At 51.6% G+C, this 25190-nt stretch overlaps 1 protein-coding gene across 2 annotated transcripts in view; it reads right to left on the reverse strand.

Annotated features, from left to right (window-relative positions):
* Positions 1-25190, reverse strand: part of RPS6KA2 (ribosomal protein S6 kinase A2) — a 353565-nt gene that overhangs the window by 297976 nt on the left and 30399 nt on the right. Inside the window, exons 1-2 of one of the 2 annotated variants that reach the window (XM_042940279.1) lie at positions 1346-1472; positions 1197-1247 (exon numbers count right to left, since the gene is read on the reverse strand). In XM_042940279.1, coding sequence (XP_042796213.1) covers positions 1197-1247; positions 1346-1387 — 93 coding nt within the window. In that variant the 5' untranslated portion in view covers positions 1388-1472. Of the gene's footprint in view, positions 1-1196; positions 1248-1345; positions 1473-25190 lie in introns of those variants that run through there. The other variant, XM_042940277.1, reaches the window with a different exon arrangement.

A 25190-nucleotide genomic window follows, 5' to 3' on the forward strand; every position in this document is an offset into this window, starting at 1 on the left:
CTGAAGCAGGCTCTGTACTAACAGCAGAGAGCCTGATCTGGGGCTCGAACTCACAAACCGCAAGATCATGACCTGAGCCGAAGTCGGACGCTCAAACAACTGAGTCACTGAGGCGCCCCCATGTGTATTTTGTTTAGCATGAACCAGATATAGCCTGATGTAATCACATACTTTAACTAAACCTGAGCAAAACCCAGGGTTTTGGGGGTTTTTTTATGTTTATTTATTTACCTTTGAGAGAGAGACAGAGAGACAGAGAATCCCAAGCAAGCTCCATGCCAACAACACAGAGTCCAACGTGGGGCTCGAACCCACGAACTGTGAGCTCACGACCTGAGCCGAAATCAAGAGCTAGACACTTAACCGACAGAGCCACCCAGGCGCCCCAAAACCCAGGTCTCAAATGACCCGTCTGACACCTGTGGGGACAGGCCCACCGCACCTGCCATGCCTGCCGTGAATATTTAGCCCGACAAACAGAGACGCCATCACATCACCTGAACGGGTGGCCATTCCTACTTGGTGGCATCGTGGGAGTCAGGAGAAGAAAACACCCATCAGCCCACCTCATAAAACTTCTTATTTATAACGTTACCGTTCAACCCACACCGCTGCTTGAAATATTGAGGGAAATCTACCTTCGCCCAAAGGGGCCCGTTTTAGGACTAATCCCTCGAAAAGCTCCGGGGTGAGAGCCCGAGCCCCGCACGCGGCCCGTAGGCTCCTGGAGCTGGCTGGCCACCGACCCCGCAGGCAGACGGCACGGGGCCAGCCCCCCACCCCAACTTGACCTGCCTCGAGGTCTCCCTTCGCCGTCGTGACTCTCGCTTATTTTGAAGGCATGCAGTAGAGTTTTCAAAGGTACAACGCATGGTGTCCCCGGAGACCCCCAAGTTCAGAATAACACGCGCTGGCTTCGCAGACAGCAGAACGCTCCCAGCTGAGCGCACGAGGCAGACCCCGGCTGCAAGGACGCATTACTGCGCAGCGCAGGGCGCACCTGCCCCTCACCCACGACGGCAGGTGACGGCACCTTCGGGGTGTGGGGTCCCCGCTTCCCCAGGCACGCGGCCGGCCCTCCCCCACTCCGGGGGGCTCACCACCAGCCACGAAGCCGAAAGGGAGCCTCCCGCCCCGCCCTCTTCTAAGAACGAACCTCGCATCCTGGAGGAAGAAAACAAGCCAGCATTTCTTACCTCTAGTGACGCGGCCGACTTGGTCCCAGGCAAGGCGGAGTCACATTTGCCCTGTGGAGGCAGAAAAGTGGAGAAAAGAGTCCTTTAAGTCACAGGATGTCACTCACGGGAGCAGGGCTGCCGCTGAGCACAGTTACGCGGACACTCACCGCGCCCGGGAGCTTTTTGCTTCGAAACATTAATCTCCACATGACTTTGAATAATGTGAAGACGCTCTCGAGCCCTCAGGAAGCCTTGCAGTCCACACCGAAAGAGGGGAACTTACACACTTTTGTGAAACTTTTACCCTTCAGCCAAAGGAAGTGATGACGCTTCTATTACCAACCTCAAAACTCAACCAAAAGAACCAAAGAAACAAAACCAGTTACTTGTTTCGTCTCCAGATGCATCGTATTTAACTACCACAGTTGCCCCTAACGGAACTGGACAAACGTTTGGTTTTGTTTGAAATGATTATTTATTTTTAAGAGAGAGAGAGAGAGAGAGAGAGAGGCAGGGAGGCGCCTGTGTGGCTCAGTCAAAGTGTCCGACTTCGGCTCAGGTCATGATCTCACGGTTCATGAGTTCGAGCCCCGCGTCGGGCTCTGTGCCGACAGTTCAGAGCCTAGAGCCTGCTTGGAATTCTGTGTGTGTGTGTGTGTGTGTGTGTGTGTGTGTGTGTGTGTGTGTGTCCTCCTTCCCTACTGAGCTCTGTCTCTCTGTCTCAAAAGCAAATAAAATAAAATTTAAAAAAGAGAGAGAGAGAAAAGCAGGGGAGGGGCAGAGAGAGAGGGAGAGACAGAATCCAAAGCAGGATTCACTGTCAGCACAGAGCCTGATGCAGGGCTCAAACTCACGAATGTGAGATCATGACCTGAGCCAAATCAAGAGTCAGAGGCTTAACTGACTGAGCCTGCCAGGCGCCCCTGGACAAACGTTTTGAGGTGACCTGTCCGCTCTCCATTCTATGAAGACAGTCATTCCGGGCTCTGGGGCAGGAAGGCCCTTCGTCTGTGAACACACTCCGAAAGAACTACTGAAAACCCAGACTTGCTCAGTCGTGGCGTTCAAGCCCAGGAACACACACATCCGGGCCTCCCCTCCTCTTCCCAAGCCTCTCTTTGGCTGGAGTAAAATCCCGAAATTGCCTGAAGAGTTTACTTAGCGACACGTTTTAGGATCTTGAGACCAGAAACCAAGGCTGGTCTCTTCTCCGTCCGCCCCATGCCGCAGGGGCTCAGGGTCCATTCTGTTTCATCCTTCCCCGTTTCCCTTCTGTTCTCTGCTCCTTGGCTCCTACCCGCTGAGAAGTAAGAGACGAAGAAGGAAACCAAACTTCAAATTAGTCTCTTGTGCCCCTCGCTAGTAATTGGGGGTCAAGGGTCAGAAGAAAGAGCTGAGAGAATGCTCCCACGGCGCCGACCGCAGAAAGGCCTCAGATTCCACTGCCAGAGAGGTCTGCACTCCTGGGTAACGCACCCCAACCCCAACCTGCACCGCCCCGTCTCCCGACACAACCTACAAACGGCAGTGTTATCAGTGACACCTTTCATTTCTGGCTCTCGACATTCAGTGCCTGTTAGAAACATCCGGAGCTTTACAAACTCCCAGACCCAGCAATCGGAAGGGCAGGGACCGTCCGGGCATTTCAGTATTTACAGTGCTTCCCAGGCGACACTCGTGTGCCGTCCAGGTTGAGAATGCTTGCTGTCCTCCTTGTCCCTGTCCCGTGTCCCCTGGCTGGATGGTCAGTATTAAACAGCACGAACACGGGCTCTGCTCCCTGCACACCGGCTGGCACTGCACAGGGCGCGTAGAGCAAACACCTGCGGGTCTTGTCCCCAGCAGCCCGCCTCGGTCTTTCTACGGAAACAAATTCCGAGAAGCCCAGGAGACAGCGTCCCTGCCGTGATCAGCCATCACCATGCGCAGGGACGTGACCCGGGTCTGGTCACTCTCCGGGCACAGTGTCGTCTCAGAGGTGGGCATGTGAGGCCTGCCCAGGGCTCCGGCCCTCTCTGTCCTGGGGGCCAGCTTCGCAGATGCTCTGAGTCTGGGGCTGCTGCTTGTTTTACCCAGGAAAGGCGCCTGCCTGGGGATGGAGAGCAAGTGGGCGATGTACGCGCAGCCTTAGAACCTTTGCGTCAAACCCGCCGGAGGCCATGCCTTTTTCCAAGGACTGAGGCCCACAGTTGCCCACCTGGTTTGTGCCACTATGATTTGGTGCCTGTAACCTGAGAAAGAGTGTGAGGCCTGACGCAACATAAATGGTGTGTTTACAAATAAATGCCCGAAAGCAAGAAATGAAAATCCCCAAAGTCCCACAGGACCACACATTCATCCGTGGTCTTATTCAACGCCGTGACCAGCCCACCAGCTGGTCACCTTCCACAGGGGCTGGCAGGGGACACCCCACACGTGACGCCCCTAACCCCGGCTGCCTTGAAGCCCCCAGGACCGTGCATACAGGGTATTCAGTATTTGAGGGGCTCTCCCTGAAAACACGAGATTAATTTGCAGAGTCTCTCATTTACAGTCACAAATCCTCTTTGCCCTTTGTTTTCCGGACCCCGCGCCCTTTGCAAGTAAGAGTCAGTGAATTAAACAGGGGCATCAGGTGACTTGGAGACAAGGGGCATCAGGTGACAGGGCTCAGTCTACTTGGTAGTCAGCCGCCGGGCTCAGCTCCTGAGCCAAACATGCGGGGTGGGGGCCTTTCAACTCCACCAGTGCTGATCCCCGTCCTTACTACTCCTTTCCAATCCAAGATGAGTGGACAGGACGTCCCCCCAGGTCCCACCCTCCTCCCTCGGAGCCCATGTGATTATGGTGGGTGGGGAAGGACACGGAGAAGGCAGAGGTGAGGAAAGGGAGGGCAGGAGAGATGCTAAGCCAGGTTTCCATCACGAGAGGAGTCAGGCCGGTCCTTCCTCTTCCCGTCAGTCTTGTGACTGTATTTGAGTCCAAATGCACCTGGCATGATTCCAGGAGCATCACGGCCAGATCCCCAGGGAAAAACCAAAGAGGCCACAGCATAAAACCCTCCACAGAAACGTTGTAATCCAGGCGTATTCCACGAAGAGGAAACTTGTCAAGCTTGTGTGTGGAAAATAAATGAACGGGGGCAAATGTGTTTTCCGAACTTGAAAGAAAAGTATCAGAAATACCTAGACAAGGTATTAATCACCATTCTGGAAAAAAGTACGGCTTGAAGATTTTTGCAAAGCTCTCGAAAGCAATCATGCGCCACGGACGAGCGAAAGGCCCCCAACTGTAGTGCCTACAGCGTTTGGAATTTCTAGTCTGGATGAACAAGCTTCGCTTGATTCTGTGGGTCCTTTGAGATTGGCCTTTCAGTATATAAAGCTGACAAGCCAACTTTGTAATAACCAAGGGGTCTGGCTCGCTCCCAGAGTCCCTGTTTACCAGACGGTGGAGGACCTCACAGACTGTGTGCACCGTCCTCAAAAGCACACTTGGCCAGGTGAGCAGTTGATAGAATGAATATACACTATTATCTCCTCGGTGGAACTAGAACGTGGGATTCGGGAAAGGCTCGGCACTTTAAGCCCTGATTTGCCTGGAGTATTGCTGTTGCTTTAAATTAACGCAGGTGCACAGGACTGACCACCGAGCTCCCAGGCTGCTTCAGCAGGTGCGGTGGCCGCAAGGGTGGAGCTCAGGCGCCCGACCTGCTGGCAGGGTGTTTCCGGCCACCAGACACTGGGCAAGTTACTTACCCACTTGGCCTCAGTTTCCCCATTTGCACAGTTGGGGCAGTACCTGCCTTACGGGGGGGTGGGGGGGTGGGGACGTGGGGTGACACAGTTTAGGCACCTGGCAGGCAGCAGATGATCAGTGTGGGTGACACTGATGCTGGTGATGCAGGAAAAGGAAGGTGTGCCCCAGCTGACCCCAGATCAGAGACGTCATCGAGAACACTGGCGTCCTGTTTCTGGTCTGTGATCCTTTAGGAGGTGACCCTGGAGGCATCGGACTAGATCTGAGTGACTGCGGTCACTCTGGCTGGCGGGAAGGCGTGGCCACGGACGAACAGCAGGTGGCGCCAGAGACTCGGTCTGCGGCTACGCACCAGCTGACTGGGGAGGCCGTGCGGGGGCCCCATCTGAATTCTATTTCTTCTAAACAATTAGGCCCTAAATCAATGTCGATCCTGTCATTCTGGAGCCGTTTAGAAATTCCCCAAACAGTTCATATACGATGCAAGGTTATCCACCCCTTCCTCTGCAGTGTCGATGCTTAAACGTCTTTGGACGCTGGGTGACCTGGGCACACACACATCCACCCTTCCACCCCCACCCCCACCCCCACGCACTGTATTGAGTCTGCGTGTCCATGTGTCCTGCAGTCCTGGCTTCTCCCTCCCCACTGACATCGCGTCTGCCACGGGGACTCCAGCCTGGCCGCCTGCTGCAGGACAGGACCGGCCTTTGTTCTGTGGGGGCTCACAGATGTCTGTGCTCCCCCAGGAATGAAATGCTCAGCTCATCACCAGGAAGGCAGGGCTGTTTTCCAGAGCCAGCCTGCCCTTAGCAGGCCCTCCTCTCCCTCTCCTGGGGGCCCACAGCTCCACAGAACCCTCTTTATTCACCCTGAAGGGTGACACAGGTGATGTGACGGCATCTGCCAGGAAACCCGCCCCCTGTCAGCCGTTTCCTGGCCTGCGGCTTGTGTCTTCTCTAATGAAGCAGGGCCATGAGGCTATGTGACTAGTCTCCGGGGCAGCCAAGCCAGCACTAGAAAAGGGGGTGTTCTGGATTGCAGCCCGGTGCTCCCTCCCCTCCCCGGGGCCCAGGGGTGGGGTCCACAGCGAAACAGACGGTGGGGGGCTCTCAGAGAACATGCTCATCCTGCAAGCAGTAGAGAAATCCAAGCAAGAAGGACCTCACGGCGCACGCTTACAGACGACAGAGAAACAGAGTGGCTTGGGGAGGGAGGGAGGGGAGGGAGGGAGGGAGGGAGGGAGGGAAGGAAGGAAGGAAGGAAGGAAGGAAGGAAGGGGCAAGGAAGGAAGGCATAAGAAGGAAGGGGGACCCACAGGGTGAAGGATGGGGACCACGGGGCTGGACGGCCACCACAGCTGCCCCTGGGGACTTCCAGTCTCCATAATCTTTGAATTTTTCCAAAAAATCGTTCAAAATATTTTTCAAAAACATTTAATTGAGGCCAATTTCACGTAACATAAAATTAACCATTTTGAAATGAACGGTGTCATGAAGCGCATTCACGCCGCCGTGCAACCATCCCCACCGTCCACTTCCAGTTATTCTCATCACCCCACATGAAAAGCCTGAGGAGTCAGGACTCACGCCCACAGCCCCTCCCCCCGGCTCCCGTGACCAGTGAGACGTACGTGCTGCCCACTGTGGACTTCCCCATCGCAGGAACCACACAGTGGACGGCTTTGGTGTCTGGTGTCTGGCCCCTCCCCCTCAGCAGGACACTTCTGAGGTTCCTCAGCTGGACGCACACGCCTCCACTCTGTCCCTTTCTGATGGCCGCGAGGGCTCCACGGTATGGATACACCACACTTGTTCATCCGCTCAGCCGCTGACGGAGGCTTGGCGGCTCCCACCTTTTGGTGTCTGTGAACCAGACGTGCCCTGGTTCGAGTCGCCCCTGCCAGCAACCTTGGGTACATATCTAGGAGAATTGTCGAGTTTGAGTTTTTTGAGGAACTGCCAGATTTTTCCACAGCAGGGGAACCACCTTGCACTCCCACCAGCAACGTGCCAGGGTTCTACTGCTCCACGGTCTCACTCAAAACTTGTTATTTGGCATTTTTCTTTTATTATTATAGTCATCCTGGTGGGGATCTCCTTATGGTTTTGATTTGCATTTTGCTAACGATTAGCGATGCTGAGCATCATTTCACGTGCCTTTTGGCCACCCGTATGTGTTCTTTGGAGAAAGGTCTATTCACATCTTTGGCCCTTTTTCAGTTGGGCTGTTTGTCTCTTTGCTGTTCATGGCAGGTTTTGACACTCACGGAGGTACAGGAAAGGAGAGCCTGGCCCTCGTGAGCTGAGGGAGTGGGACTGAGCCGGCTATGTGAGGCTGGACCACTGAGTGGCCTCGGAGAGGGGTAAACCGAACAATCCACTGAGCAACATAAGAATAAGGACATTGGTCTAACTTGTCTTCAGCTCAGGTTTAAAATATTTTTTTTAAGTCATCCCTGAGGGGCGCCTGGGCGGCTCAGTCGGTTGAGCGTCCGACTTCGCCTCAGGTCATGATCTCGCAGTTCACGAGTTTGAGCCCCACGTCAGGCTCTGTGCTGACAGCTGGGAGCCTGGAGCCTGCTTCGGATTCTGTGTCTCCCCCTCTGTCTCTCTGCCTCTCCCCCTGCCCGTGCTCTATCTCTCTCCCTCTCAAAAATAAATAAACATTAATAAAAAATAAAAAATAAACAAAGTCATCCCTAATAACTGAACATGCCAGACCTGTCCCTTCCGTGAGTCTGGGGGAACGTACCCTGGCACTGGGTTCAAGTGAAGTTGAACACGAAAGCTGTTCCCATGCCAGGAAGACACCGGAGACCCCTGGCAGACGCGCGGGGCTCGCGCGGGGCTCCCGGGGACGGACGCATCTGGAGCCAGGCCGCAAGGAGTCCGCACGGAACGGGCGAGGCTCCAGAGGTGCTCTCAGTCCACAATTTCAAAACCCAAGGAGAGATGTGGCCTGAGGAAGAGAGAGCGGGCACGTGGGAGCCAGGGCCACACCCAGAGCCTCTGCCGGCAGGGGGCGGGGGGGCAGCGTTAAAGAGAACATGAGATGAGTAGTTTTAAACTCAAACAAGACGTTGTAGAAGTAAACGTAGACAAGCTGCGATGGTTCGCAGAGAGTATAATTCTCTACAGAATCTGGGAGGACGTACAGACAATTTATTAATTCTAACCAGACGGTTGGGACGGATTGCCGGAAAGAGGAGTGAATATTCAAAAGCTGATAGTGTTTTTGTACATCGGCAAGAAACCGTTTTTTAAAGCCTTTCTTTTTCAGTAATCTCTACACCCAAGGGGGGTCTCAAACTTACAACCCTGAGATCAAGAGTTTCACGCTCTGCTGACTGAGCCAGCCGGGCACCCCAAGAGGAAACCATTTAAAGAGATGGCATTTACAATGGCAAAAAAAGAGAGAGAGAGAGAGAGAGAGAGAGAGAGAAGGGGGAAAGGCAAGAGAAGAGAAGAAAGGACCACCCGTGAAGTATAAAGAGTAAGTGTAACAAAATGTGTAGGACTTTACAGAAAATACGATAAAACCTTTTGAAGGAAATACACAGAAATAAAGGAAAACCGGGCAGGTAAGGGCACCTTAGCCCTCGCTGGAGTGGTCCCATTTGTGCAAGCAGCCTGGCCCAGCACGCAGGGGCTCAGGGACGGGCAGCCGGACACGAGGAACAAGCATTGCCAGCCAACTCACGGATCACCTCATACCGCGTACAAAAATAAATTCAAGACCAAAACAGGAAAAAGCTGAACTATGTAAGTTTCAAAAGGACATGCAGGAGATTGTGCTTTTACTTGTACTGCAAAGGCATTTTTCCAGGAGGTCAAAAATCCATACGTTGTACTTGTAAAAATCAATAGGTTGGACTACATCTAAGTAAGAAAATTCTGGCTGAACAAAAAGACACCACAACCTCAAAACAGGCCACAGACCCAAAGGCTATGCCTCTGACCTACACACTCAGAAAGAATTAGTACCAGAGGTATATCGAGGTTAATGCACATGATGGAGAGACGTTTCCTCTTCATCACATAAGTGAATTCTTCACTCCTACAAATAGCATAAGTGTGCCAAACCGCATCCAACGGGAGTTGGGGAGTATTTGGAAAAAGAGAAATTCTGCTAAATCGCTAGAGAGAGAATACAGAAGTTCAACCACTTTGGAGAAGAATTAGTCAATACCGAGTTAATTTCAAAATGTACATATCTTATGGCCCATCAATTGCACTTTTAAGTATCTAAACAGAGAAATAAACTCTAGTATATGTTCATGGGAAGACACAGGTTTTCCACTGAGCACTGCTTAAAAGAACAAAAAATGGAAATTATCCGACTTGGCTCTTGGTGGGGGAGTGGAAAAATAAACTGGTATTTTCATACCAGCAAATGCCACTCGGCACCCAAAGTAAATAAAATAGAACTAAATGATCAACATGAATAAACCTCAAAAATATCACAGAGTTTTTGGAAAAAAGGAAACGTAGACTATGATCCTATCCACATAGAAATTAAAAACACAACCATCATTTATAAGTAGAGACTGTGATGGCCTGAACTGTGCCCCCTCAAAAATTCATACATTGAGGCTATAACGCCCAGGACCTCAGAATGGAACCCTGTTGGAGAAAGGTCTCTATGCAGGTAATCGAGTCTAGTGACGTCAGGGGTGTGGACCCTGATCCAAAAGGTCTAGTGTCCTTCTAAGAAGAGGAGATCAGGACACAGAAACGGAAGGAAGACCGTATGTGGACACAGAAGACGCAATGTGCAAGCCAAGGAGAGAGGTCTTAGAAAAAACCAACCTTGACCTTGGACGTCCAGCCTCCAGGACCGTGAGGAAGAAACACCTGTTGCTTAGGCTGCCCAGTCCATGGTACTTGTTACAGCAGCCACAGCCTGGAGAGGAGAATACAGGCAAGAAAAGCGTGCCTTCAGCGAAATCTCCCTACGGCTCGAAGCCCACTGACAGACACCTGCACGCGGACCATGACCTTCCTTCAAGGAACTCACGGCTGCCCTTCGCGCCTTACTCTTTATGTTTTTTTTTATTGGAGATTAAAAGTAACCTCACCTTCACAGCAGCCAGCCCCTCAAGGTCCTGGAAGCCTGGCTTCCAAATTCCTTAGAGACCTACTTATCCCTCACCCTAATCAAAAAGTATATAATCAGTCACTCCTCATGACCCCAGGGCAGCTCTTTCTGCCCACGGGTCCCGTCCCCATGCTTTAATAAAATTGCCTTTTAGCACCAAAAACGTCTCAAGAATTCTTTCTTAGCCGTCCGCTCTCAAACCCAAACCTTCCATATTTCATAATTCCATCATAGCCGACTAATACGGCCAGGGAGGCCAGATTCCTTTGTGGGCCAGCTGAGAACAACCAGAGAAGCAGGTCACATGTCCACTGAGTGTTTCAACAACTGTAGTCAGCTGAACTTGAAATATGAGCCAATTCCAGACACTGGAGAGTCCACTGGGGTTGTTTCACGGGCGCTGTTACAGTCCTCACTGCACCTCTAGAACACGCGTTCTTGTCTTAGAGACCCAGGCTACCCAGCGCGTCCACAGCGTTGCCTCGCACATCCGCCCGGCTGGGTCACGTAGACCGAGCCAGGCATTTTTCTGTAACTGAGAAACGCCCCAGCCAGTCAACACCTCGTGGCCATCACAGTCCAAATAATCGAATCATAACCACCCAGGTGTGCTGTGTTAGTCTGCCACCATCAAGAGACTACTGACTACTTGTCATCAAATCCTCCCGGGGCACTGAGGTCCTCTCCGGGCCCCTGAGGACTAGAAAATCCCTCTGAAGAAACAGCGTGGCAAGATCGCGGGTCAGAGCTCTCCTTCCTCAGAAGCACCTGCCATCTCGTGCCTTCCTCTCTGGCTCCCTTTGTGAGGGCCATACCTCTGGAAAACAAATCAGGGCATCCGATGCAGAGGTCGAGGCGCCGACCCCCACGTTGTTGGAAATCTACACATAGTCTACGGCCATACCAGCCTGAACGCGCCCGATCTCATCTGATCTCGGAAATCTACACATAACCTCTGACTCCCCCAAAACGTAAGTACTAAGAACCTACTGCGAACCGACAGCCTTCCCTATAACGGCCGCAGTCGGCTAACGCATCACTGATCTGTGTTACACGTCATGTGCTACATTCTTACAATAAAGTCGGCTGGAGAAAAGAAAACGCTGCTGAGAAAATCACAAGGAAGAGAAAATACACTCACAGAACGTATGTAGGACCACGTTGGGTCATTATTAACTACGGTCTCAGAGAAACAAGAAACTGGTTTCATTTCTTTCTTAATTATCGATCCCCCGACCATGTGTTCGGGGATGACCCGAGATAATATGAAGATGAAAGGCGTCTTCCCCGTCGGAGTGTGTTGTTCGACCTCCTGCTGAAGCAAAGGTTCCCCAGGAATCACAGGCACTCACTGGGGTCGGGCGGGTGCTTGGTGGGCGGGCCAGGGAGCCATCAGCCAGCAGGGCAGAGCCGGTGTAGACCCGGCATCTAGAGATTGCGTGGGGAGCTGAGCCGCGAGCCAGGAGACGGGCTGCTTCAGAGTCTCCAGGACAAACTCTTCCTGGGAGGCAGCGTTCGGGGCCTCAGGTCCCCATGTCAGCACCGTGGACGTTTGGGGCGGCTGGCTCTGTGGCAGGCCCCCCCGCCCGGTGCACTTCAATGGCATCCCCGGGCTTAAATGCCAAGGGCAATCCCTGTCTCAGTTGCGATGACCAAAACTGTCTCCACACATTGCTGATGTCCCCCAGGGGTGCACGATCGCCCCCGACTGAGAGTGAACAGCACCTTTAGGAGCAAGACTCCAGCCCTGGTAGGTTCTGCAGGCAGACGAGCGTGATGTGGCAAAGACACGCAAGCACAAGGCCCGTAAACGTGGCCACCGCTGTGCCCGGAGAGCAGCTCGGAAGCCCCAACACGAAGACTGTAGCTCAAAGGTAGAGCCCGGAAGGAAGCAGGACTTGATTCTGAGAGCCGGAGAGTGGGGCCGGCCGCCCCAAAGCCTCCTGAGCACGGGCAGGGCTCCTCGGATGCCCCGTGTGCAGCTGAGAGGCAGACGGTTACAGCTGTGCTCCAGGGACAGGGGACCGTCCCCTCCCACCTCAGCCCTGTGACCACATAAACCAGATGCGTGCAAGGGCGGGAGCCCACGTTCATAAACGCTCCCATAAATCCGAACGGATTTGCGATTCATTCAGCAGAGCGCTTCATCGTCTGCCTGGGCCGATGATAAGCCTTTGGTTCCCAGGCCTGTTCGCTGTGGGTCCACCTGGCCCGGCCTCGGTGACCAGGTGCCGGTCACACACGGGTCCGGATGCTGCTGTGAAGGTGTTTGTAGACGCGCTTAACCTTCGCATCAACAGCCTCTGAGTAGAGCAAACGTCCCTCCACACCGAGGTGGCCGCATCCCTCAGCTGAGGGCCTTTAGAGAAAAAGACTGAGGTTCCCCCAAGAAGGAAGGGATCCTCCTCCAGGAGGCCCGCCCACGACAGCCTGGCCTGCCGGCCTGCCCTACAGGCCTCAGGCTCGCCAGCCCCCGCCCCCGACCACGTGAGCCAGTCCCTGAAAATAAGTCCTGCCCCTCCACATATGTACACACACACACACACACACACGCACACACACTCTCTGTTGGTCTGTGTCCTCGGAACACCCTGACAGCACAATCCTTTTGTCCGTAAACACAGTTCTCATCCCGGAATTGGAAGACCCGCCCCAGCATGTAATACTCGACCCCTCCAACTTGATGTCAAAGCCTCTCCCCTGGGCCCCTGCGGGTCCCCACCCTTCACGCCGCCGGGGCAGCTCACCCTGATTCTGTGAGCCCCAATTTCCTCATGGGTCAGAGGATCTAGGTATGAAAATACACATCATTTGCTCCTTTGGTTCACGGGAGCGATTGCTTTTTTCTTCTCTTTATTAGAGGAGGTGTTTTTTCTAAAGTAGTTACTCTCTGTGGACCCTGTGCCAGAAAACCCCTGAGCGATAACAGAGTCTACACCGCGCACGAGCCACACGTCCCCAGCCTCCGACCCTAGGTCCTCCCCGTAACCAGGTGCCGACCTGATGCTCCGATAAGGACCCTGAGGCTGGCAGAGCAGAAGTATTTTCCCGAAGCCGCATGGCTGGCGTTGCAGAGCCAGGATTTAGCGAATCTCAAGCCGGTATTTTTGGCCCCCCTAATTTGCTTCCAGTCACTTACGATTCCAAAGCCCTCACAGCTTTACTGCACACACTTTGGTCTCACTGCTTCTCAGCAGGGGGCAGGAGAGAGGGGTCCCGGGAGCAGCGCCACGCGGGTGTTGGCGTAAGCAGCTGTCGCCCGTGGAATTCTGAGTCACTGCAAACGTTACCTACACACGCTTTCCCACATCCGTACGGAAAGTGAAACCAAGAAGGAGAAAGTTCCTAAAAATACTGTTTTGCGTGAAGACTTATAAGACGTAAAATTAGCATTTCTATAAAGAAGTCTAAAGTCTCAGACCCAACGGCTAGGAGTTTATCCAAAGATAAAGACCTAAGTGTATAGGGGGCGCCTGGGTGGCCCAGCTGGTTGATTTGGGCTCAGGTCGTGATCTCACGGTTCGTGGGTTCAAGCACCGTGTCGGGCTCTGGGCTGACAGTGCGGAGCCTGCTTGGGATTCTCTCTCTCTCTCTCTGCCCCTCCCCCACTGGCTCACGTGCTCTTTCTCTCTCAAAATAAATAAAACTTAAGAAAAATAGAATGAAATAACACATACACACACACACACAACAGCTTTTACGCCAAAACCCTACACCTACAAGACACGGAAACTGGTCCCAAGGAGACCGAATGTGACCGTGGGGCACTCCAGACCCACTGCCCACTATTCCGTTACAGCCCCACGACATACAGCTTGGGGCCTTCGTGCCCCAGCTCCTCCTCCTTCGGTGTTTTCAGGGTCCCCTGTCCCTGCACGTGACGGGTCATCGCTACAGACGGACGCTGTCCTGCTCCCCCACCCAGCTAAGCACTGAGGACTCCAAGGAAGGGTTCAGGGTTCACAGGTTGACCGCAGGCAGGAGAGGCCACGTGTGCAGCCCAGGGCACCGCGGTGGGGCTGAGTGAGGCAGGGGACGTCACGGAGTGCTTCCCACCAGAGCCCTTGCTCGGCCCAGACCGCCGGGCAGAAGGGAGTGGGCAGGACAAGACCGACGCAGGACACGGCTGGGCTCGGCCCGCGGTCTGGCAGTCAAGGAGGGCACGCACAGCCTGGAACAGACCCAGCAGCGCGCGGACCCACCGGGAACGCCAGGGCTCCGATGAAGACTGGTTGAGGCCGTACACCTTTGACCTTCAACAGATACAGAAGGAAGCCTTCCCTCATCCAACTGCAAGCAGAAACGTCAAGAAATGATGTCTGTGACGGATCTCTGTGGGGCAGCTCCCTTCCCAGAGGAGACACAGCGAATAACCCCATCGTAAACGCCCTCTCAGGGAGTTTCTGGGCCCTAGAGAAGATGGAGACCACTCACTCCCCTATAGACAAATGTTATCACAAACTTTCTCCTTAAAGACGGATTTACCATTCCTAATGAAACATATCCACTCTTCCCATGGGATCCCGCTCTCCCTGCACCCTTCCCTAAGTTGGACACGGGAGCCCCAGATCCCGACTGCCCCTTGGACTTTCTCACCGGAGCACTGACACGTGGGGCCTCTCGCATTCAGAAGTGAACCCTTTCTTTCCTGCTCCCAGTGTGTCTTTCGCCAACTTCATTCAAAGGCCCCCATATATAGAACATACGAGCACAGAGGGACGTTTCTCTGGTCCCCGATTCTGCTGTTGTGTCTCTGTCTTTCTGCCCAGACTGGCTCAGTGGCCCAGGGGAGGGAGTCACCCCCAATCCGTGCAGACAGACAGATGACACAGGCAGAGTAGAGGTCACAGAAGATATGGATGCCATTTAAAGACATTACATGGGGGGCGCCTGGGTGGCTCAGTCGGTTAAGCGTCCGACTTCGGCTCAGGTCATGATCTCACGGTCCGTGGGTTCGAGCCCCGCGTCGGGCTCTGTGCTGACGGCTCAGAGCCTGGAGCCTGTTTCAGATTCTGTGTCTCCCTCTCTCTCTGACCCTCCCCTGTTCATGCTCTGTCTCTCTCTGTCTCAAAAATAAATAAATATTAAAAAAATTTTAGAAAAAAAAATAAATAAATAATAAATAAAGACATTACATGGTATGGTATACTTATTCTAATATATATTTGTTAAAGTTTATTTATTTTAAGAGAAAGAGAGAGTAGGGGAGGGCACAGAGAGAGAGAGAGAGAGAGAGAGAGAGAGAGAGAGAATCCCAAGCAGGCTCTGCGCTGCCAGCACAGAGCCCAACATGGGACTCGAACCCATGAACCTGAGATCATGACCTGGGCCAAAATCAAGTGTTGGACACTTAACCGACTGAGCCACCGAGGCGCCCCTGATACTTTTTTTTTTCTTTTTCTAAAAAAATGTGGCTCAGTTGGTTAAGTGTCCAACTCTTGATTTTGGCCCAAGTCATATCTCATGTGCATGGGTTCGAGCCCCGAGTTAGGCTCTCCACTGACAGTGCAGAGCCTGCTTGGGATTCTCTCTCTCTCTCTTCCCTCCCCTACTCATGCTCTCTCTCTCAAAATAAATAAATAAGCTTATATATATGTGTGTGCATGTATATATGTATATATATAAAACATATTTATAAATGTATATATTTAATAATTATATTATATAATATAAATATATATAAGATAATATATAAATATATATACATATATACATACATATATGTGTGTATATATGTATATGTATTTATATATATAATAATTATATTACATAATATAAATATATAAGATATAAAATACATACAAAATATATAATATATATAAAATAAATAAGCTTATATATATAACATATATATATCTTACAGTACATACTCTATATGGTATATTATACAGTATATACTCTATAGAGTGTATCATATATAGTGTATGCTCTATGGAGTATATAGTATATACTATATATATGTGTGGGGCACCTCGGTGGCTCAGTGGGTTAAGCGTCCAACTTCGGCTCAGGTCATGATCTCGCGACTTGTGAGTTCGGGCCCCGCGTCGGGCTCTGTGCTGACAGCTCGGGGCCTGGAGCCTGCTTCAGATTCTGTGTCTCCCTCACTCTCTGCCCCTCCCCCGCGTGTGCTCGCTCTCTCTCTCTCTCTCTCTCAAAAATAAACATTAAAAAATATATATATATATGTAATGTGGAGAAGCTCACAGAAATGGTTGACAACCTCCTGGTTAAGGCCGACAAGTGCCTGTCTGCCAGCTGTGCCGGGGGACCAGTCACCGATACGGGGGTAAAACATAGGCAGGAGCGACAGAAGAACCCCCGATGTGTCCGCTGCCTGGTGAAAAGCAGCAGGAGGAAAATAACATCTGAATCATCAACTTCCTTGTCAGGCAGCCTACGCGAGCCGAGCGAAGATCAAACTATCGACTCCACAGAATTCGGGTGGACTGGAAGGTTCCATCCTGCCACATCGTTTCTGTCTGCATCTCATGGTAGTTAAGACAGGCTGAAAGTGTTGAGCGGTGAAAATTTGCTTGCTGGGTTCTTCAGAGCACTCTCGCTGGCCTAACAGATTCAAGTATTATCTCACGTGATTGAGCTATGCCCTGGTCAGTGCCCCGCTCTGTGCCCCGGTCTGTGCCCTGGTCTGTGCCCTGTTTTGTGCCCTCGTCTGTGCCCCATTCTGTGCCCCGGTCTGTGCCCCATTCTGTGCCCCGCTCTATGCCCCATTGTGTGCCCCATTGTGTGCCCCGCTCTGTGCCCCGCTCTGTGCCCCATTGTGTGCCCCAGTCTGTGCCCCGGTCTGTGCCCCATTCTGTCCCCCGATCTGTGCCCCGCTCTGTGCCCTGGTCTGTGCCCCGGTCTGTGCCCTGGTCTATGCCCTGTTTTGTGCCCCGGTCTATGCCCCATTATGTGCCCCGCTCTGTGCCCCATTCTGTGCACCATCCCAGAGCAGATGCGGAAAAAGCCCACCTGAGAATGGGGTACACCTCACCTCCAGCTTGCAGACATCGGCCAGCACACGGACGCTTGGTGCAAAACATCTGGGCGTGTGTGTGAGCTCCTCACTACCGAAAGCAGACAACTCTGCTATGACAGCGTCCAGAAGGAGCTTATATGGGCTACGCGGAAACCCGAGGGCAGACGTCCCCGGCCAGGTTCTCCAGGAGGCTGTGCTCAGACCCTACTGTGCACCGGCCCTGCCCCTGGCTGAGCCCCGTCAGCGCTCCCCAGACTGCCAAGCATTATGCGCAAAGCCCTTCCCAGGGGCACGAGGGCGTGAATATTCTTAAAGCAATCATCTGTCATTTCCAGATCCCCTTCCTAGGAGTCTCCCCCATTCCCCTCCAAGGCCTCTATCCCCCTTCCCAAAGGAAAGGCTCACCACTCGCCCCTCACTCTCCCTCCACTGCATTTTCGGGGCCGTGGGGACGGGAGCCTCGGGGCGCCCAGGGCTCCCGGTCTCACTCCGGCAACCCTGGCAAGTCCTACAAGCTCTACTGCTGTGCTCTCGGCAAGTCTGAAGGGCAAGCTGTTCAAATTTTCAGCTGGCAGAGCTTTCAAAATAATCTTCTGTAACAATCACAAGGTGCTCTCTGGCATACGGCTCGGAAAAACCAAATAACGGTACAATAACCAATCTTTTCCCATTCCCACCTTTCCCTGCTATTTCTGTGCACGATTTCTCCAGGGCGGACGGCTCGGGGGCCCAGCTGCTGGGGGCCTCGGTGGCCCTCCGTGCATCACCCCGCAGACCTGCTCTGAATTCCTGATCGCTGTACTTGTTGTATTTGATAATTTCCCATTTCAAAACATATTTTACCCACCTGTATGCCAATAATAATTGTAACAGTAATTCGAAAGAAACTTAACGCCTAGAGTCGGATGGTTACAGGCAATTTAAAAATCAACTAATGAGGGGGAGCCTGGGTAGCTCAGTCGGTTAAGCATCTGACTCTTGATTTTGGCTCAGGTCATGATTGCACCGTCCGTGGGATTGAGCCCCGATTCGGGCTCAGTGCTGACAGTGCAGAGCCTGCTTCGGATTCTCTCTCCCCACCTCTCTCTCAAAATAAGTAAATAAGCAAACGTGTAAAACAATTTAAAAATCAACTAATGAACGGATGTTTCCTGCAAGAATACAGGTGATGACTTTTTCTCGAAGACCCATATACATCACATTAGGATAATATTCTAAGGGGTACGTAGCTGGAAATTCAAATTCAAGGAGAAAAAGAGGCAGAGAACATTTTCCCTGCTCAGGAAACAGCACTGTCGTGTATGTGTTTATTTTTATCTCTATCATTTCTAGCAGTTCTGGCACTGGCCGATGTCGTGAGCTCATTCAGGTCCTGGAAACCAGATCACGGTTTCAATTAAACCAACTCCTTAGGCGTTCTCGAAAAATATTCTAAGTCACTGACACATTGGAGTCCTAGATGGGAGTTCACGTGCGTGCAATCGGGCCGATGCAACAGGGGTCCAGGAAGGGGGTTTCGGGTGACAGTGACAGGTTGGCTGCAGTGTCTGCCCTCGGCCGGCGGGCACCGGGCACTGGAGGCATGAAGCCCACCTCCACCGCCTGGAGCCCCCTACAGCAGAAGCTGGGTCTCCTGAAAATGTTTAAAAAGCAACGGGTGGATGTAAACTACCTAGAATTTAGATAAAAACCTGAAATAAGGGGCGCCTGGGTAGCTCAGTCGGTTAAGCGTCCGACTTCGGCTCAGGTCACGATCTCACGGTCCGTGAGTTCGAGCCCCGCGTCGGGCTCTGGGCTGATGGCCCGGAGCCTGGAGCCTGCTTCCGATTCTGTGTCTCCCTCTCTCTCTGCCCCTCCCCCGTTCATGCTCTGTCTCTCTCTGTCTCAAAAATAAATAAACGTTAAAAAAAAATTTTTTTTTTAAAAAACAAAAAAACCTGAAATAAAAAAGAAAAGGAAAAAGAAATGGTTGGGGAGGGACCTAGAAGCTGTAGGAACAAGGGGCCTCTCCCATACTAGCATTTTGCATTTTCTACTTGAGACAACTTCAAATTCCACTCGAGGCTCCTCCCTTGATCATCTGTCCCAGGAAAATATTTTGGTCCATGAGAGAGGCTGGAAACGTGCCTCCTGCTGGCTCTGAAATGGCGGACTGCTCATAACATGAACAGGAAGAATCTAGAAGAACCAAACTACTCTACAAAAGCAGTAGGGTTCAGGCCAGAGTTTTGGGACAACAGAAAGGACACTGAAACCAAGAGACCGTGGGCTTTTAGGGACCAGCGTCCCCAAGGGTGAGAAGCCGAGAAAACCGATTTAACCGCATTAAGCACTCTGGTGAATGGCTTTCTTAAGTGTCATCACCAGTTCCATAATAATTTAATTGTGCGCCTACTTTTAAAGAATGTAAAGCATTTAACAGGAAAAGCAAAGGGGGAGACAGAGAAAGTAAGTCTTCATCTTATTTTCAACTTTTAAACACTAAACACATTGTATATTTACAATTTTCCATATACATTTACCACACAATTTTAAACCAACAAGTCTATTTAATTGCAAACAATCCTAGTAGTCTAAGAAATTAAATTACGAGCCACGTGAATAGTTTATAACTGGTAAGAGAAAAAAAAGTTTGGAGGAATAATTATCTAATAGCCTCAAAGGTATATAATTTCAAAAACTTGGGGGCAGGGTAGAATTTCAAGAATAGTTTTTAAATTTTTTTTAATGTTTGTTTATTTTTGAGAGAGAGAGAGAGGCAGTGAGTGAACAGGGGAGAGGCAGAGAGTGAGGCAGACACAGAATCCAAAGCAGGCTCCAGGCTCCGAGCTGTCAGCACAGAGCCTGACGCGGGCCTCGAACCCACGAACCGTGAGATCATGACCTGAGCGGAAATCAGGCACTTAACCGACTAAGCCACACAGGCCCCCCCTCAGGAATAGTTTTTAAGATCCTTCCCAAGACATCAGCCAACAGTAAGAGAGAAGTGAATTACTGTTAATTAGTTGCAATGACCCTTTAACTTATCCATGGAAGAAAAAATAAATAAGACTAGAAAAAGACTACATAAAGATTTGAAAATAAGACCCCGCTGGGCGCCCGGACGGCACAGTCGACGAAGCGTCCAACTTGGACTTCGAGTCGTGATCTCGCAGTCTGTGCTGTCTCTGTCTCTTTCTCTCTCAAAAATAAAAAGATTTAAAAAAAATAATAAAAGCAGACCCAGTTTAGAATTTTGGAAGGTCTTCAGACAAAGCAGACAGGGACTGTCCCAGGGCACACAGCCGCTACCCCCGCTGGGCGTGGCTCTGTGCCAGCGGGCTGACTCCTTTTGTCTTCAGGGCACCCCTCTGAAGGGAATACATCAGGTACCCCCTGTTTGCAAACAGGGGAAACTGACACATGGAGAATTCGGTGCCTATCTGGGCACAGCCAGCCCACCCGTGACCCAGCCAATTCCCTGGACAAAAGGACATCAACGTTTAGCCATTTATTAAGAAAGAGAGAAAATTAGGGGCACCTGCATGGCTTAGTCTGTTAAGCGTCTGACTTTAGCTCAGGTCATGATCTCACAGTTCGTGGGTTCGAGCCCCACTTCGGGCTCTGTGCTGACCGCTCGGAGCCTGGAACCAACCTGCTTTGGATTCTGTGTCTCCCTCTCTCTCTCTGCCCCTCCCCCACTTGCCCTCTGTCTCTCTCTCAAAAATAAAATAACTATCAAAAAAAAGAGAAAATTAGGCAAGCCACGTTACTAATAAAGACAAAATGATTTACTCATATGTAACCGTAACATTAAACTGCTAGTTCAATTAGAGTTACTATTTTTTCCAAATGATAATCTCTGTGACCGAGTGATAACAGGAGATAATGTGTATGTGAAATGATGAAAATTATTCTAACTGCTCTCATGTCAAGACCTATGCTGATTTTACGTCATTTCTTGAAACCGTAGTCCTTAAACACCGAGCATTAAATCTGTCTCTTTGGTCCTGAGACTTTGCCCAAAGTAACTGAGGTCTAAAAAAAATGTGTCCAAAAACAGAGACCCTGAAATTACTGTGCACTGGACTCTAAACACCCTTCAGACAGAAAACCGGCAGCATTTGAGAAACGTTGCTTCTGCTGGTGATGCGAACAAGAAGCCAGACCGCCAGGGGTCACTCGGGCAGGTGACAGTGGCCAGAGCCACAGCGTGAGGCACCAGGACCTGGTCACCGTGAGGCTCACGCTCTCTGGTGGCTCCTGAGTATTTCCCGGAACAGGATGCAGAGAGATAACTGGCCTTTCTGCTGCAGACGTGGTTTCGTCTGGGTCCAAGGAAGCTGGTCCCAGGTTCACAGCCCAGCTCACCTGGTCCGTCAGTGAGGGGCCCGCCCCAGCCAGGTGTCCTTGTCCTTCACCCTGGGCCTGGCCCAGGAGAGCAGCAAGATGTGGGGAAGAAGCAGTGTGGGAGGAGGGCGCGCAGGCAGAAGTCACAGGAGGGTCCCACAGCTCGAGCAGGGGGACCCGGCCTGGGCACAGGCGGGTGATTCCTTCTCTCCCAGGAAAGTAGGCACCGAGCCCACAGGCAAACCCGGAGGCTCCCCGGTTGTGATTGGCCTGACGAGCCACACATACCAGACCACCAGAGGCCAAATGCTCAGCTGACAGACTCAGATTTCCCCCCCAAACCACGTTCCCCACCGGGGCTCCCCCAGGATCCGGGACTAGGAACCCCCGGGAGAGGCTTGCAGCCTGTCCCCTGGGTTATTCGCTCCCAGGAGTGAGGAGATGAGAAGCTTGTGATCTTCCCATTTACATAAAATCTAGAAAACTGCCCCTAAATTTTCCACGGCTAGATTTCCAAAGCCATCTTTTTTGTAAGTCAAAAATGGAAACCCCCTTGGGGATGAGCAAAGAAGGCTGAAAATTGCTGTGAAGACGTTGCCGCTAGGAAATTGCATCCGAAATGTGCTGTCATTTTTTAGACTGTTCTTGTGGAACCCAGATAATCTTGCAAAACCGTGAGCCTCCCAGAAATTTTCCACTTGAAATTTCTGTCGAGTTTCTAAAGTCTCTGTGGATTCTAGATGTCAACTACATGTGATTTACATGGCGATTTTTCAAAGTCACGCACCGTGACGGGAAATAACAAAGATGACTAAAATGATGCACAGATATAGAAATAAATTACCTAGAGCCAAAGCATAAGAGACTGTTAAAAACTGAGAACAAACTGAGGGTTGATGGGGGGTGGGAGGGAGGGCAGAGTGGGTGATGGGTATTGAGGAGGGCACCTTTTGGGATGAGCACTGGGTGTTGTATGGAAACCAATTTGACAGTAAATTTCATATATTAAAAAATAAAAAAAATTTTTTAAAAAAGAAATAAATTACCTAATAAAGCAGGAATTTGCAGTAAAGGTTTTTATTATATGGCCCCAGGCCCATAAAAATGAAAAGAGTTCAATGAAAGGTCAGGGCGCTACCTAGGGTGCTTTATATTTACAGCTACATCAATGTGTTTGTTTTATCCCTTAGATTGTTATTAGCCATTAAGTTTTAAAATTCTATCAAAGATTAGGGGCGCCTGGGTGGCTCAGTCGGTTGAGCGGCCGACTTCGGCTCAGGTCACGATCTCGCGGTCCGTGAGTTCGAGCCCCGCGTCGGGCTCTGTGCCGACAGCTCGGAGCCCGGAGCCTGCTTCGGATTCTGTGTCTCCCTCTCTCTCTGCCCCTCCCCTGCTCATGCTGTCTCTCTCTCTGTCAAAAATAAATAAACATTAAAAAAAATTTTTTTTAATTCTATCAAAGATTCGAAGCATTCTCTGAACCCCGGTGGGGAGATTACAAGCTATTCCCTTTGAACACAAGTGACCTGTGCAACTGCACTGATGGGAAGCCTGGCCTGGAGCCACAACGCATCCCTAGATACCTGAATTTTAATCTAAGAGAAAGCATTTATTAGCGATTTGCAACAGAAAATACACTCCCAGATCCAGCAGCCAGGACCACAGGCTTCCCTCTTCCCTTTCCCTTCCTGAGATATTATTATTAAAAAGAAATTCTCCTTCCCCCCTGCTCCCTCTGCAATGCGGCCAATGTACGTTTTTCTGAATTCCGAGCCCCCAGGTCAGCTGTGCAGAACCCCCAGTGGTCTCCTGGGACCCTTTGCTGTGGCGGCACAGTGGACGCTGATAAGAGGCGGGGGATCGGTGGCTTGTCCCAGATTTAATCCCCATTTCTCAGGACTATCATTTGATGCGCAAATCTGCACACTTTACCGTGTGGAAACCTGTGTGGAGACAATTATGCCCGAGAGCCAGCACCTTGGATGCTTTCCCGGCATTCAAGAATGAGTTTGCTTCTCTTGCTCGTGGAAACGTATGTAAATCTCATGTAGTAATTTCATTTTTCCCTGGTTCTGTGCGAGGCTCTTCTTCCGGAAGAGTAGAATCGGCTGCGGTCTCAGAGAGCGTGGGGTGCCTGTCCCTCCGTGGCCCAAGCCCAACCGCCCTGCAGGGACAGGGGGCTGCTTCCCACCGGGCGGGATGCACACAGCCTGTGCCCATCACCCTCCAAGCATGGGAACAGTCCCAGGGAAGAAATTAAAATGTCAGAGGAGACAGTGGCTAAAATTCGTGGCCCCAGAATTTTAAACTGGCACGAAGTCATCGCTTAGGAACTTGACACGAATCCAGGCACAACTGATAGGCAGACGATTTGATCGGGAGGTCATATCACCTGCTCTGATAGGACCTTTCGTGCAGAAACACCAACGGACTCACGAATTTCAGGGCCTACAGACGGGTAGGCAAGTTCACCTGACACAAGTTCACTTCACAAAACTCCCCACAAAAACCGATTAAAAATACAGTAAGAAGAAGGAGTCATTCACAGTGACCCCACAGAGGCTGTGGGGCTGGGGCCAAGGGCCCCGGGTCCCTGAGCGTGTGTCTGGCCATGTGACCCCGCAGGGGTCAACGACCCTGCCACTCGATCTCCCCCTTAGAGAATCAGCAGGGCCTGAACAGCCTCCTCGGCTCCTGGGCCCCATTTCTTTGCCCCTTTTACCAACCCTTGTCTCCAGCTTCCCTCTTCCCATCCTCCGACCCCGCCTTGCTCGGCACCCAGGTCAATCCCACATTCTCAAAACCCCCTTTCACTCAGCTTTCGACCCCCGACTCCTGCGGCCACACCCAGTCTCGCAGGACATGCTCTTGGCTCTGGTTCCACATGTGCCCATCCTAAGACCTCTTCCTACCTCTCCCCCTGGACCAGGCGGTCATGAGCTCGTGTGTGTGACTACAGACATCTCCCCTCCCAGCACGACGGCCAGTGACAGAGTGCGTAGGATGCCGAACAAAGCCAGTCCTTCCATTCCCCGAGCAGCTGCCCTGACCCTACGGCGGTCCCAAAGGCCCCACACAACCTGGTCCCCGTTACCTTCGTGACCTCACCCCAACGCTCTCCCCAGACCCACTGTGCGCCAGTCATGCTGGCCTCCTCGCTGTTTCTCCGGCCTCAAAAGTGCCAGCCCTCTCCTGCCCCACCCCGCGAAATGCTTTCTTGTCCTCACCTCGTCCAGTCTTTATTCAGCAGCGTCTTTGGGAGGCCTGCCCTGAACGCCCTGTTTCCAATTACACCTGCTCTACTCCCCAGCTTTTCTTGCTTTTCTCCGCCATCGCAAACATAATCTCACTGCCCTGGGGCCATGGTCATGCGGGGAGCCTCCTCCTTACCCCTTCGGGCCCCTCTCCTTCCAGAAGTCCCACCTCCGGACACATCCCTTGTGTGCCTGACCCCAGCTCCCTGTACGCTTTAATCTGACCTCCAGTTGGTGGTTTTGGGGAAACTGGGCCGCTATGCGAAGAGAGGCAAAGACAGCATCCTGGTACACCGTGGGCACCGATGGAGCCCGGGGAGATTAGGAGCCACGACTGGAAAATTAAGCTATAACGTTCATAGAAGATATAGGAGTGTACTTCTGCGTAAGAGGAGTAGATTTGTGTGACTCAAGAATGAAGAAATTTGTTTAGACGAAAAAATTCCCAGAGCTCAAACCATAAGGCGGGGAAAAAAAAATGTAGATTTGATCATATCGGTTTTATACTCTTTTTTTTTCACTGAAGGGCAAGATTAATTACCATATAGTAGCTATATTCAGAAATGGCATTTACGGGGGCGTCCGGGTGACTCAGTCGGTCGAGCGTCC

The sequence above is a fragment of the Panthera leo genome, chromosome B2 (assembly GCF_018350215.1).
Source record: "Panthera leo isolate Ple1 chromosome B2, P.leo_Ple1_pat1.1, whole genome shotgun sequence".
Lineage (NCBI taxonomy): Eukaryota > Metazoa > Chordata > Mammalia > Carnivora > Felidae > Panthera > Panthera leo.